Genomic DNA, 13,673 nt, shown 5'->3' on the forward strand with positions numbered 1-13,673 from the left:
TCATCCCCCCACCCTTTTTTTTTTAATGTCGAGACATGGTCTCACTAAGTCACACAGACTGGCTGGGAATTTACAATCCAGGTATCTGGGATTATAGATGTGCAGCATCACATGCTAAAACATTTACAAATGATATTTTATCTGAAATTAGCTTCAAAAGAGTTCATTTCCAGAGAGTTGAAACTGGGCAATGGATCCATGAAGATTTATTTATACACTTTCTTGTGCTTTTGATTTGTTTGAAAATTTCATTTAGGAACTGGAGTTGTGGCTCAGTGATAGAGCACTTGCCTAGCATGTGTGAGGCACTGGGTTCCATTCTCAGTACTGCATATAAACAAATAAAATAGAGGTCTGATAACAATTTTAAATTTTTTTTTTAAAAAAGAAAATTTCCTTTAAAAAAATGAAAAAAAAAAAATTGCTGGGCATGGTGTACAAGCCTGTACTCCCAGAAACTTGGGAGGTTGAAGCAAGTGGATGGCAAATTTGAGGCCAGTCTTGGCAACTTAGCAAGACTCTGTCACAAAATAAAAAATTCAGAAGGCTAGAGATGTAGCTCTGTGGTAAAGCACCCCTGGGATCAATCCTCAGTACTCACCCCCACACAATAAATAAACAATATTTTTAAAATGAAAAACAATCGCTGAGCATGGTGGCGCACACATGTAATCCCCGCAGCTCAAGAGCCTGAAACAGGAGGATCTCAAGTTGAAAGCCAGCCTCAGCAATTTAGGGAGATCCTAAGCAACTCAGTGAGACCCTGTCTCTAAATAAAATACAAAAAAAAGGCTGGAGATGTGACTCAGTGGTTAAATGCCCCTGAGTTCAATCCACAGTACCAAAAAAAATTTTTAAAACTCAATCATTTGCTATATAGTTTACAGAAACCCTCGATTGACAACTAAATATTATGAGAGAAATCAAGGAAGTACATAAACAAGACCAACACATTCATGAATTAGATTTGTTTTTAGGATGGCAATTATCCCCAATCGGAACTATAAATTTAGTGCATCCCAATCAAAATCCTCTACATGCTTTGTGTAACAATTAACAAGATGATTCAAAAATGTATATGGAAATGCCAGACCTATTCAAAAAACTCAAAGTTGGAAGATTTATAGTAGTAAGTATCAAGACATTACAAAGCTACTTTATTGAAGACAGTGAGGTTTTGGTAAAAGGATAAAGATTAACCTAAGAAAAAAAGTCTTGAACCAGGGACTGGGGTTGTGTGGCTCAGTGGTGAGCGCTTGGGGCTTGCCTAGCCTGTATGAAGCACTGGGTTCAATTCTCAGCACCACATATGAGTAAGTTAGTTAAATAAAGATCCATCAACAACTAAGAAATATTTTTTAAAAAGTCCTGAACTAGAGCCACACATACACATTTACCAGATTTATGACAGTGTCACCAATGTATCTCAATGAGAAAATGCTGATATTTTCAATAAATGGTGTTGGAGGAAAGGAATGGGATTAGGGTGAGGGGTAAGGAAGGGGTGTAAATACAGGATGGGATTTAAATGTTTAATATTTTGCTCATGATGAATTTTTTTGTCATTAATTTGATTCTTCTCCTCCTCCTCTTTTTTTTTTTTTCTTTTTCTTTTTTGTGGTACTGGTATTGAAGCCAGGGGTCCTATACCACTGAGCTACATCCCCAATCCTTTTAACTTAATATTTTGAGACAGGGTCTCACTCATTTGCCCAAGCTAACCTTGAACTTGTAATCTTCCTGCCTCAGTCTCCCAAATCACTGGGATTACAGGTATGTACCACCAGGTCTGACCGTGAATTTTCAATAATATTGAATTAAATATTGTCTTGATTACTACGTTTTTCCATGACTCTTAAATTTTGTGTGAGGTAAGTGCTTCACTAATCTTACCCTAGTCCCTGCCCTACTGGAGGAATTAGATATCTATGTAGAGGTGAGAAAAGAAATATGATCCCTATTTTCCCACCATATACAAAAAAGTAATTTGTAAATCTAAATGTGAAATGAAAAGAAAAATGAGGATTAATGAAGAAACAGAATATATACATGTCCTGGGGGTAATCAAAGATATCCAAAATGAGGGGTGAGCGGGGAGGGAGTACTTAACAGAAAAGTGAAAATTCATTAATAGGATTTCATTAAAATTTGGAACTTCGATTCATTAAGACACCATTGCAAGAGAATAGGTAAGTCATAAAGAAGAATTTATCTTTACTGTATCTGGCAGAGGACTTTTATTCATATTTAAAGAATTCCTATAAATCAGTAAGTAAAAGAGGGCTAGCGTTATGGCTCAGTGGTAGACTGCTTGCCTACCATGTGTGAGGCACTGGGTTCAATTCTCAGCACTGCATATAAATAAATGAATAAAATAAAGATCCATCAACAACTAAATATATATATACATATATACATATATACATATATATATATATATAAATAATTTTTTAAAAATAAGAGACTTCTAACTCCATATCATGTACAACTGTAACAGGGGTTCATTTGATGCTTTGACTATCCCTTGTTGCTTTGAAACTTACATGATTTTTTTCTTTTTCCCAACCTTTTCCCTAACCTTCTCCCTGATCTTCTTTTCCCTAACCTTCCCTTTCCTGATCTTCATTTCCCTAAATTTCTCTTTCCTAACCTTCTTTTCCCTCATCTTCTTCCTCCTCCTCATCTTTCCTCCCTAATCTTATTCTCTCCACATCACCTCTGTAAAAACTCCCTGTTCCTGCTGATGGGCAGAATCACAGCATCTGGGACAGGAGTCCCCTGTGTTTCTCCTTTGCTAGTAAAGCAATAAACTGTCTTTTTCTTTTTTCTCAAAACTGTGTCCTTGTTCTTGGATTGGCATTGGGAACAAGGACCGAGCTTTGGGCAAGGCAACTACAAAAATGGGAAGTTATACTCCTGTATGTATGATATAGTAAAATACATTCTACTGTCATGTATTATTTGTTCTAAATTTGTTCTAAAAAGAACAAATTTTAAGACTTTTAAGATTTATAATGAAAAAAATATGTAAAAGATTGACAACCTAATCATTAAAGATGCAAAAAAGATTTGAAGGAGCAATTCACAAAAGAGAATTTCCAAATGACCAATAAACATGAGAAGTTGCTCAGTATTATTAGTCTCAAGTAAATGCACATAAAACCACTGTACAGTTCCACACACTCACCAGAGTGACTAAAACAAAAACTATGGACAATACCAAGTATTGGCAAGATGGTGGGAATATAGAGCAACTGGACCTTCATACTCCACTCATGGGAGTGCAAATTAGTGTAATCACTTTAGAAAACCAGCATCACCTAATAAAATTAAACAGACATCCCACATTGCTGAACAATTTCTTTTCTATTGAAAATAAGGATTCAATGGAACAACATGTCATTTGTGATTAACATTCTGGAACTCGTTTTATCTTATCATGTAGATATAAATTTTTAAAATATGAAACAAGAGATAGTTGATTTTTTTGAAATGCAATATGCAAGAATTCCAGACATTTTAGGTTACAAAGCAGGTTTTTGGTCTCTTTTTTAATGCCATAATAGGTAGGTTGTTAAACTTCATACTTTTCGACAGACATTGAAATGACTTCTAAATTCCTAAGGAGGGGACTGGAGATATAGCTTAGCGTAAAGCTAGTATGTACAAGCTCCGGGTTCAATCCCCAGTACTGAAAAAAAAAAGAAGAAGAAGAAGAAGAAGAAGTTTTCTTAAATTTCTAAGGAGGTTGATGGATTATGACAATGAAAGAAGTCTGAAAATTGAAGGTTGCAAAGTAAGTCTTGATAGTGCACACCTCCTCAGGAGGCTGAGGCAGGAGGATCACACGATGGAGGACAGCTTCAGCAATTTAGCAAGACACTGTCTCAAAAATAAAAAATAAAAAGATGGGAGATGTTACTCAATAGTAGAGCATCCTGGAATTCAATCCCCAGTACTGCCAAAAAAAAGCGCTAAGAAATGCTATTGTAGGCAATGAGGTACTAAGAGATTTCATTACTTTTAGCAGAGTGATAGTTTCAGCTTTGGGGATTTTGTGTATATCTTTTTGTTTTGTAAGGGCAGGGTTTATTCCTAAACTATAAAAAAAAGTTCATAGGAAACTAGTTAGGGGACTGTAAATACCTAAAGGAATGAAGTCTTAGTTAAGAGTAACACTAGATCTGGGTTGCTGCATTTGAAAGATGTTTGGAAAAAAAAATTGAAAAGACTTTGAGACTTTGTGGTCCTGTAACAGTGGTCCCCTTTATGCTTTGGATGTAGTCCTTGCTGCTCTGCCATTGCAACTTATTTTTAAAATGAATATATTGCTTTCTCTTCCTCTTTCCTGCCCCTCCCTGATCACAGGGGAAACAGGATTACCTTTCTTCCCCATCCTAGGCAGATTTATCTGAATATATACCCACCATAGGAACAAAATAATACACACTTTGAGGATGCTACCAGGTCTCAGAAATGACTATCTCCCAAATTAACAAGTGAATTACAACTCCAACAGAGAACAGGTAAAATGTAGCCTTTGAGTCATCTCTTTAAAAGCCCCCTGTTCCTACTGATGGGCTGAATCATAGCCTTTGGGACAGGAGTCCCCTGTGTTTCTCCTTTGCTAGCAAAGCAATAAACCTTTTTCCTTTTTCTCAAAACCATGTCCTCATTATTGGATTGGCATTGGGGACAAGGAATGAACTTTTGGTAACAGTCCAACACTTACTTTTTTTTTTTTTTTTTTTTTGGTACCAGGGATTGAACCCAGAGGTGATTAACCAGTGAGCACTGAGCCACATTCCCAGCCCTTTTTATTTTTAATTTTGAGACAGGATCTCACCAGGTTGCTTAGGGCCTTGCTAAATTGTTGAGGCTGGCTCTGAACTTGCAATCCTCCTGTCTCAACCTCCTGAGCTGCTGGGATTACAGACATGCACCACTTGGCTGGGCTCAATACATCTTTTTCTCTGACATTCACAATCTATGCTGGCATTGCTCATTTTTTATGATAATGGAAATATCCTCAATATTATGACCTTTAGACACATGTGAGCATTTGAAGTATAGTTAGTACATTTGAGAGATTGAATTTTAGATTTTATTCAATTGTCATTAAATATGGCTAGAAGATACCATATTGGACATCATAGGTCTAGTTCATTAATTGAGATACCTAATGAGTATCTTCATCTAAATTTTACAAGTACTTCCAGTGACATACAGGTTGAATGTCCCTAATCTGAAAATCTCAATCTGAAATGCTCCAAACTCCAAAACTCTTTGAAAACCAATGTGATACCACAAGTGGAAAATTCCACAGCATGAAACTTTTTGTTTCATGCACAAAATTATCCAAAATATTATATAAAAGGAACTTCAGTCTCTGTGTACAAAGTATATAGGAAACATAAGTAAATTTCCTGTTTAAATTTGGGTCCCATCCCGAGGATATCTCCATGTATAGGCAAATATTTCAAAAATCCCCCAAAACTTTCATATTCCAAAACACGTATAGTCTCAAGCATTTTGGATAAGGTATATTCAACCTGGAGATCATGTTTTGCACTCCACTGCACTCCTAATGTTTCCTATGTTGTTGAAAACTTCATGATCTTGCCAGGCACAGTGGCGCACACCTGTAATCCCAGCATCTTGGGAAGTGAGGCAGGAGGATTGCAAGTTCAAAGCCTCAGCACCTTAGCTAGGCCCTAAGCAACTTAGCAAGACCCTGTTTCAAAATTTTAAAAAAATTTAAAAAGGGGTATGGGGGGCTAGGGATGTGGCTCAGTGGTTAATTACCTCTGGGTTCAATCCCTGGTAGCACACACACACACACACACACACACACACACACACACACACATATTAAAATGTCATGATCTTGTCAGTCTTTTGGGGTTAAAATTGAGAACCAATTTATTCATTTCATAACATATATGAAGCACATACTATACACCAGGCCATACACTAAGTGAATCCAATTCTTGTAAGAAATGATCATAACATTTATAATTAACTCTTTGCATCAGGAAAAATGTTTAGTCCCTTCCTTCTCCTTCTGCCTCACCTCTCACATCCAAACTTTCACCCTACTTTCTTCCCCATCCCTTTCATGTCCCTGAGAGCACAGCTTTTTGCCTCATCTGTTTCTGCTGTATCCATCATGCCCAGAGGAATGCATATGGTGATGGAGGTGGGCGATAGCTGTTTGGGAAATGAATCCATGTCCTCTTCCTGCTCTGATCATTTTATTTCCTCCCTCTTTCCCATCAAGCATTAACATAACTTATCTATGCCAGAGAACTACCATATAAATTTACAGGAGTTATTTAAAGCCTTGTTCTTGAAGTATGGTCCTCTGTCCAACGGCTGCAGCATCTCCTGGGAGCTTGTTAGAAATGCAGGATCTCAACCCCTACATCAGAATTACTAAATCAGAATCTACTTTTTAACAAGCCCTCCCCAGGGTGATTTGTATGCACATTAAAGTTGGAGAAATACAGCTCTAAAATGCAGATTTAAGTGCATTTTTACCTAGCTTTAAAATCTTTGATGTCTTTTAATTGCATACAGAATCGTGTTTGTGTAAAGTGTTCATCCAGCATTCAAAACCATCTAATGTGACCTCTGTCAACTTTCCTCCCTTTTCTCCCGGTGAATTCTTTGCACTTCTACATGCCCTTCAGACTGGTGTCCTCACCTCTTCTAAAACACATCCAATACTCTTCTCCTTCCCACACTTTTCCCCAGTCTGTTCCCTCTTGGAAACTCTTACATCACCCTTCTCCCTCCTCCAATCACAACATTCACCTTCAAAATGTTACCCTTCGTTTGAAGCACAACACAACCTGAGGTGCTCCGGAAGGCATTTTAGAGATTAGCCTACCTCCCATGTCTTCAGCAATATTCAAACCTCTCTCTCTCTTTCTCTCTCTCTGCCCCCCCGCCCCCAACAGTCTCGCTAAGTTGTTTAGGGCCTTGCTAAATTGCTGAGGCTGGCTTTCAACTTGGAATCTTCCTGCTTCAGGCTCCCGAGCCGTTGGGATTACAGGTGATGGTGTTTTATTTTTCCTCAATGTTAGTACACATATAACAGGTGCTCCATCTTGTTACAATGAATTGAAGGGTAAAGGCTCTGTAGTAACCTATGGGAAGACATCCCTGGGCATTGTCTCAGTTCCCCGCTCTGCTCCATCCAATTCCTCCCACCACCCACAGAAAGGAGCAGTGAGGTTCAAGGAAGAGTTACATCACATACCTCTGAGTCTGTCTCAGCTGCCACCTGCGTCCAACCCCTGCACCTAGAAAACAGCACCCAGACCCCACTAACAAGGAAACTAACTAATAGTAGAAGGCTGAGATATGGTGGCAGTGGAATAGCCAGTCCCCAAATTGGCGCCATTACTCAGCCCCATGCCCTTCTCAACCAAAGTTTTCTGCCTCAAGACTGGGCCTCCATGTGACATCACAATGGGCATTCCAAGGTGAATCTGACAGGATCCAGCCAATGTGCATGCTCTGACACCATCTGCTGCCCCTTCCTGCACTGCCCAGTGGTAGTCAAAGGGAAGGAAAGAGCTCATTTACCACTCTTCTAGGATTAGGCTGGACAACTTGTCATTATGTAGAATGTAATGAGGCAGTGTTTCAAAGGAGCAGGTTTTCTAAGTGATTCGTTCTTCTCCACAAGCATTTTCTGGAGCCAGTCCCTCCCTAGAGAGTCAGGTGTGGGGTCATATGTTCCAAACTACTATGCATAACTTTAATGCTCTAATAAAAATTAATTAATTAATTAAAATAAAATTTACAAAACAAAAATACAGGGTCGAATAAATCTAAGAAAGCTAGGATAGTTTAAGTAGGTACTTCCAGAAAATTTGAGATATGGTTTCTTGAGTCCATGGCTTGACACATTTCCTAGCTGCTGCTGCACCAAGATGGGGAAGAAATGTCACTAGGAGAGATGAAATAGTTTTAGAGGATCACTCTACCCCAGAACCTATGGTCTCATTTCCAAATCTATACCATTTATTTTATCATTGCCCTCAGAGTTGACTGGCTTCTCTAGGGTTAATTCACTGTAAACAAATAAGGAATCAACTTTTGTTATAATCAAGATGAATAAAAAAAAAGATGAATAAAACTGGTTAGAACGTTTTCTTTTCTTATAAGAACATTATTCTGGAAAATCAATCTAATGAACTATTGAATAGCAGACACTGTTTTGTTTTAATTTATTTGGTACTGGGGATTGAAACCAGGTACACTTAACCACTGACAAACACTGTTTGAGAAGACAGACATGGTCTCTCACCTTGTAGCGTTTTCAGTCTACAGAGGCAACCTAAATAATATTCTTGGAAAGCCCATCATGAAGAAAGTTGTTAAATAAATATGGTCATAAAATACTCTGCATTCAGTACAAGAATTATAATTCTAATTCTAAAAGAATGAGCTGGGCGTGGTGGCACATGTCTATAATCCCAGAGATTCAGAAGCCTGAGGCAGGAGGGTCGCAAGTGCAAAGCTACTCTCTGCAACTCAGCGAGGCCCTAAACAACATAGAGAGACCCTGTCTCAAAATAAAAATAAGGGGCTGAGGTTGTGGCTCAGTGGAAGAGTGCTTGCCTTGCACATGTGAAGCACTGGGTTTGATTCTTAGCACTACATATAAAGAAATGAATAAAACAAACGTCCATCAACAACTAAAAAAATAATAATAAAATAAAAAGGGCTGGGGATGTAGCTCGGTGGTTAAGCACCTCTGGGTTCAATCCCTGATTACAAAAAAAAAAAAAAAATTACTTAATCAATTAAAAGTGAATAAGATTGAGATCTGTTATATAAACTGAGCTCAGTGGCAGAGTGCTTGCCTAATATGTGGGAGACCCTGAGTTTGATCCCCAGCCTCGTAGCAGGGAAAAAAAATGTGGCAGGCACTAGTTAAATGCAGCCTGGAGTTCAAGAGAAGATGAGAACTGAGGGCGTAGTTTGGGGTTCTTAAGAGATACATGTGCAGTTTGACCAGTACCTTTCTACATACGTGCTATGGTTTGGATATGGCTTAAGTGTGTCCCCAAAGGGATAATTCCTCCATGCATTGAAATTTAATTCCTATTACAAGGCACTAGGAGAATGAATACTTAATCCAACCACAGTATTTACAAATGGGGCCTTTGGGAGGTGATTAGGATTAGATAAGGTTATCAGGATAGAGCCCCATGATTGAATACTGGTGACTTTTCAAGAAGAGGGAGATAAGCCAAAATAGCCATGCACACACAAACATGCTCCCTGTCTCTTGCCATGTGATACCCTGTACGACCTCAGAACTGCTAGCAAGATGACCATCCCAGATGTGTGGTCCCTTAACCTTGGACCAGATCTGTGAGCCCAAATAAAACTTTTTCTTGATAAAGTTGCCTGCCTCAGGTATTTTGTTATAGTAATGCAAAATGAACCAATATAATATATATATGTCAAAATAAATTATTTATATCTTAAATATTTACTCACCATGCTGGGCATGTACCTCATTGTGGAGACCCTATTAGGCATGAAATCCTGGGTTCTATCCACATCACCACCAACAAAATTGAACATAAAAAATAAAAATTCTACACATGTTTAGCTGGATACAGTGGTACATGCTTGTAATCCCAGCTGAAGCTAACCTCAGAAATTTCGCGAGATTCTGTCTCAAAATAAAAAAAATATGGCACAGGCATGTGGCTCAGAGGTTGAGTGCCCCTGGGTTGAATTCCTGGTACCAAAAAAAGAAAAAAGAAAAAAAAACCTACATGTTTAAAAATTATATTCTGCAGGTGATATTAAATAGTGTCTCTATATGTCCATTTGGTCAAATTTTCTCATCTTAATGTTCAAGCCTATATTATTCCTAAGATTTTGTCTGATTTTCCATCAATTACTAAGACAGATATGTAAAGTCATTTGCATAGATTTATTTCTTCTTTGAGACCTCTAGATTTTATTTTATATATTTATAATTATTTTTTAAAATAATATGTTCCTGGTGAATTAAATCTTTTATCACTGTGAAGACCCTCTTTAGAAATACTTTGTCTCGTTATTTTTTCTGATGTTTATATTGTCATAGCAATTTTTATTTGGGTTCATGTTTGCATGGTATTATCTTTTCCCTTTTTTTGGTACCAGGGATTGACCAAGAGGGTCTTGACCAATGAGGCACATCCCCAGCCCTTTTTATTTTTTTATATTTTTTTAATTTTGAGACAGTCTTGCTAAGTTGCTGAGATTGTCTTTGAACAATCTCCTGCCTCAACCTCCTGAGTTGCTGGGATTACAGGTATATAAAACTGTGCCTGGCTCTTTTTCCATTTATTTACTTTCAGTCTTTCTATATCCTTTTAATACTGGATATAAAACAAACAAAATCTAAATATATGCTACTTGCAAGAGGTACATCAAGAACAAAAAAAAATTTTAATTGGAGCATGTAATCCATTTACATTTAATGCAATTACTGTAGTACTGAACCAAAATCTTACTTTGTACTTTCTATCTTGTCCTGTTTTATGTTTCTTTTTCTCTTCTTTCTTGTTTTTTATTTAGATAACTATTTTTAAATTACTTTATTTTCCCCTTTACTAATTGGAAATTATACACTCTGATTTTATTCTTTTCATGTAGGAGTTGACAACTGTGGTCTGTGAGTTAAATCTAGCCGGCTGCCTGTTTTGGCAAAGACGTACTGTCGTACACCATGCCCATTTTATATATTGTCTATGGCTGCTTTCACAGAGTCAAGTAGTTAGCACAGGGGCTGTCGGTCTGCAAAGACTACTTACTATTTATTGCTTTACAGAAAAGGTTTGTCAACCCTCCTTTTCATGGGTTTCCTTTTCTTTCTTTTCCTTCCTTCCGTCTCCCTTCTTTCTCTTTCTCTTACTGAACCTAGAGACACTTTACCACTGAGCTACATCCCTAAGCACTTTTTTATTTTTTATTTTTGAGACAAAATTGCCAAGGTTGGCCTCCAATTTGCAATCTTCCTGTCTCATCCTCCCAGGTAGATGGGATTGCAGGCATGTACCACTCTGCCCAGCTATTTCTTTTTCCTTTTTTCCTGCCTCCTACGGTGCTGGGGCTCAAACTCAGAGCCTCCCACCTACTAGGCAAGTGCTCTGCCACTGAACTACATGCCAATCCTAGAGGAAATCTTCCTCCTTCTCCAGGAGTTGGGATTAAACCCAGGGGTGCTTTCCCACTGAGCTACATCTCCAACCCTTTTTATTTTATTTTGAAACAGGGTCTTGCTAAGTTGTCCAGACTGGACTTAGTCTTGCGACCCTCCTACTTCAGCCTCCAGAGTAGCTGGGATTACAGGTATAAACCACTGTGACCCACTTTTGGAGCTATTCTTTAAAAATGCAATATGTACACTTAATTTATCAAAGTTTTAATCAAGATCTTTATCCTCTTATGGATAATTCAAGGTCCTTAAAAAATTTTAGCTCCATTTACCCCTTCCCACATACTATATGTTATTATAGTCAGGAATTTTAATATTATTTTTATTTTTCTCAGACTTTTTTTTTTTCAGTGCTGGGGATTGAACCCAGGGCCTTGTGCTTGTAAGGCAAGCACTCTACCAACTGACCTATATCCCCAGCCCTAATATTATTTTTATTTTTTTTTAATTTTTTAATTTTATTTATTTATTTTTTATTTATTTTTATTGTAAACAAATGGGATACATGTTGTTTCTGTTTGTACATGGAGTAACAGCATACCATTTGTGTAATCATACATTCACATAGGGTAATGAGGTTTGATTCATTCTGTTATTTTTTCCTTCCCCCCCACCCCTCCCACCCCTCTTTTCCCTCTATACAGTCCTTCCTTCCTCCATTCTTGCCCCCCTCCCACCCCCCATTATGTGTCATCATCTGCTTATCGGTGAGATCATTTGTCTTTTGGATTTTTGAGATTGGCTTATCTCACTTAACATGATATTCTCCAATTTCATCCATTTGCCTGCAAATGCCATAATTTTATCATTCTTTATAGCTGAGTAACATTCCATTGTATATATATACCACAGTTTCTTTATCCATTCATCAATTGAAGGGCATCTAGGTTGGTTCCACAGTCTGGCTATTGTGAATTGAGCAGCTATGAACATTGTTGTGGCTGTATCTCTGTAGTATGCTGATTTTAAGTCCTTTGGGTATAGGCCGAGGAGTGGGATAGCTGGGTCAAATGGTGGGTCCATTCCAAGTTTTCTAAGGAATCTCCACACTGCTTTCCAGAGTGGCTGCACTAATTTGCAGCCCCACCAGCAATGTATGAGTGTACCTTTTTCCCCACATCCTCTCCAACACCTATTGTTGCTTGTATTCTTGATAATCGCCATTCTAATTGGGGTGAGATGGAATCTTAGTGTAGTTTTGATTTGCATTTCTCTTATTACTAAAGATGGTGAACATTTTTTCATATGTTTGTTGATTGCTTGTAGATATTCTTCTGTGAAGTGTCTGTTCATATCCTTAGCCCATTTGTTGATTGGGTTATTTGTATTCTTGGTGTAGAGTTTTTTGAGTTCTTTATATATTCTGGAAATTAGTGCTCTAACTGAAGTATGAGTGGCAAAGATTTTCTCCCACTCTGTAGGCTCTCTCTTCGCATTGCTGATAGTTTCCTTTGCTGAGAGAAAGCTATTTAGTTTGAATCTGTTCCAGTTATTGATTCTTGCTTTTATTTCTTGTGCTATGGGAGTCTCGTTAAGGAAGCCTGATCCTAAGCCAACAAGTTGAAGATTTGGACCTACTTTTTCTTCTATAAGATGCAGGGTCTCTGGTCTGATTTCAAGGTCCTTGATCCATTATGAGTTGATTTTTGTGTAGGGTGAGAGATAGGGGTTTAGTTTCATTCTGTTGCATATGGATTTCCAGTTTTCCCAGCACCATTTGTTGAACAGGCTATCTTTTCTCCATTGCATATTTTTGGCAACTTTTTCTAGTATGAGAAAATTGTATTTATTTGGGTTTGTGTCCATGTCCTCTATTCTGTACCATTGATCTACCTGTCTATTTTGGTGCCAATATCATGCCGTTTTTGTTACTATTGCTTTGTAGTATAGTTGAAGATCTGGTATTGCGATACTCCCTGTTTCATTCTTCCTGCTAAGGATTGCTTTAGCTATTCTGGGTTTCTTATTCTTCCAGATGAATTTCATGATTGCTTGCTCTATTTCTGTAAGGTACATCATTGGGATTTTAATTGGAATTGCATTGAATCTGTATAGCACTTTTGGTAGTATGGCCATTTTGACCATATTAATTCTGCCTATCCAAGAACATGGGAGATCTTTCCATCTTCTAAGGTCTTCCTCAATTTCTTTCTTCAATGTTTTATAGTTTTCATTGTAGAGATCTTTTACTTCTTTGGTTAGGTTGATTCCCAAGTATTTTTTTTTTTTGAGGCTATTGCAAATGGAGTTGTTTTCTTCATTTCCCTTTCAGATGTTTCGTCACTTGCGTATAAAAATGCTTTAGATTTATCCGTGTTGATTTTATAGCCTGCTATTTTGCTGAATTCATTGATGAGGTCTAGAAGTTTTCTGGAGGAGGTTTTTGGATCCTCTAAATATAGAATCATGTCATCAGCAAATAGTGACAACTTAA

General features: G+C 37.6%; 1 protein-coding gene across 1 annotated transcript in view; it reads right to left on the bottom strand.

Annotated features, from left to right (window-relative positions):
• The window catches only part of C13H2orf16 (chromosome 13 C2orf16 homolog), a 34,982-nt gene extending 27,574 nt beyond the window's left edge, over window positions 1-7,408 (bottom strand). The window contains 1 exon segment of the mRNA XM_047522382.1: window positions 7,265-7,408. Coding sequence (XP_047378338.1) covers window positions 7,265-7,408 — 144 coding nt within the window.
• Between the last annotated feature and the right edge of the window lie 6,265 nt (window positions 7,409-13,673).

This window comes from Sciurus carolinensis, chromosome 13 (genome assembly GCF_902686445.1).
Source record: "Sciurus carolinensis chromosome 13, mSciCar1.2, whole genome shotgun sequence".
Taxonomy (NCBI): Eukaryota; Metazoa; Chordata; class Mammalia; order Rodentia; family Sciuridae; genus Sciurus; species Sciurus carolinensis.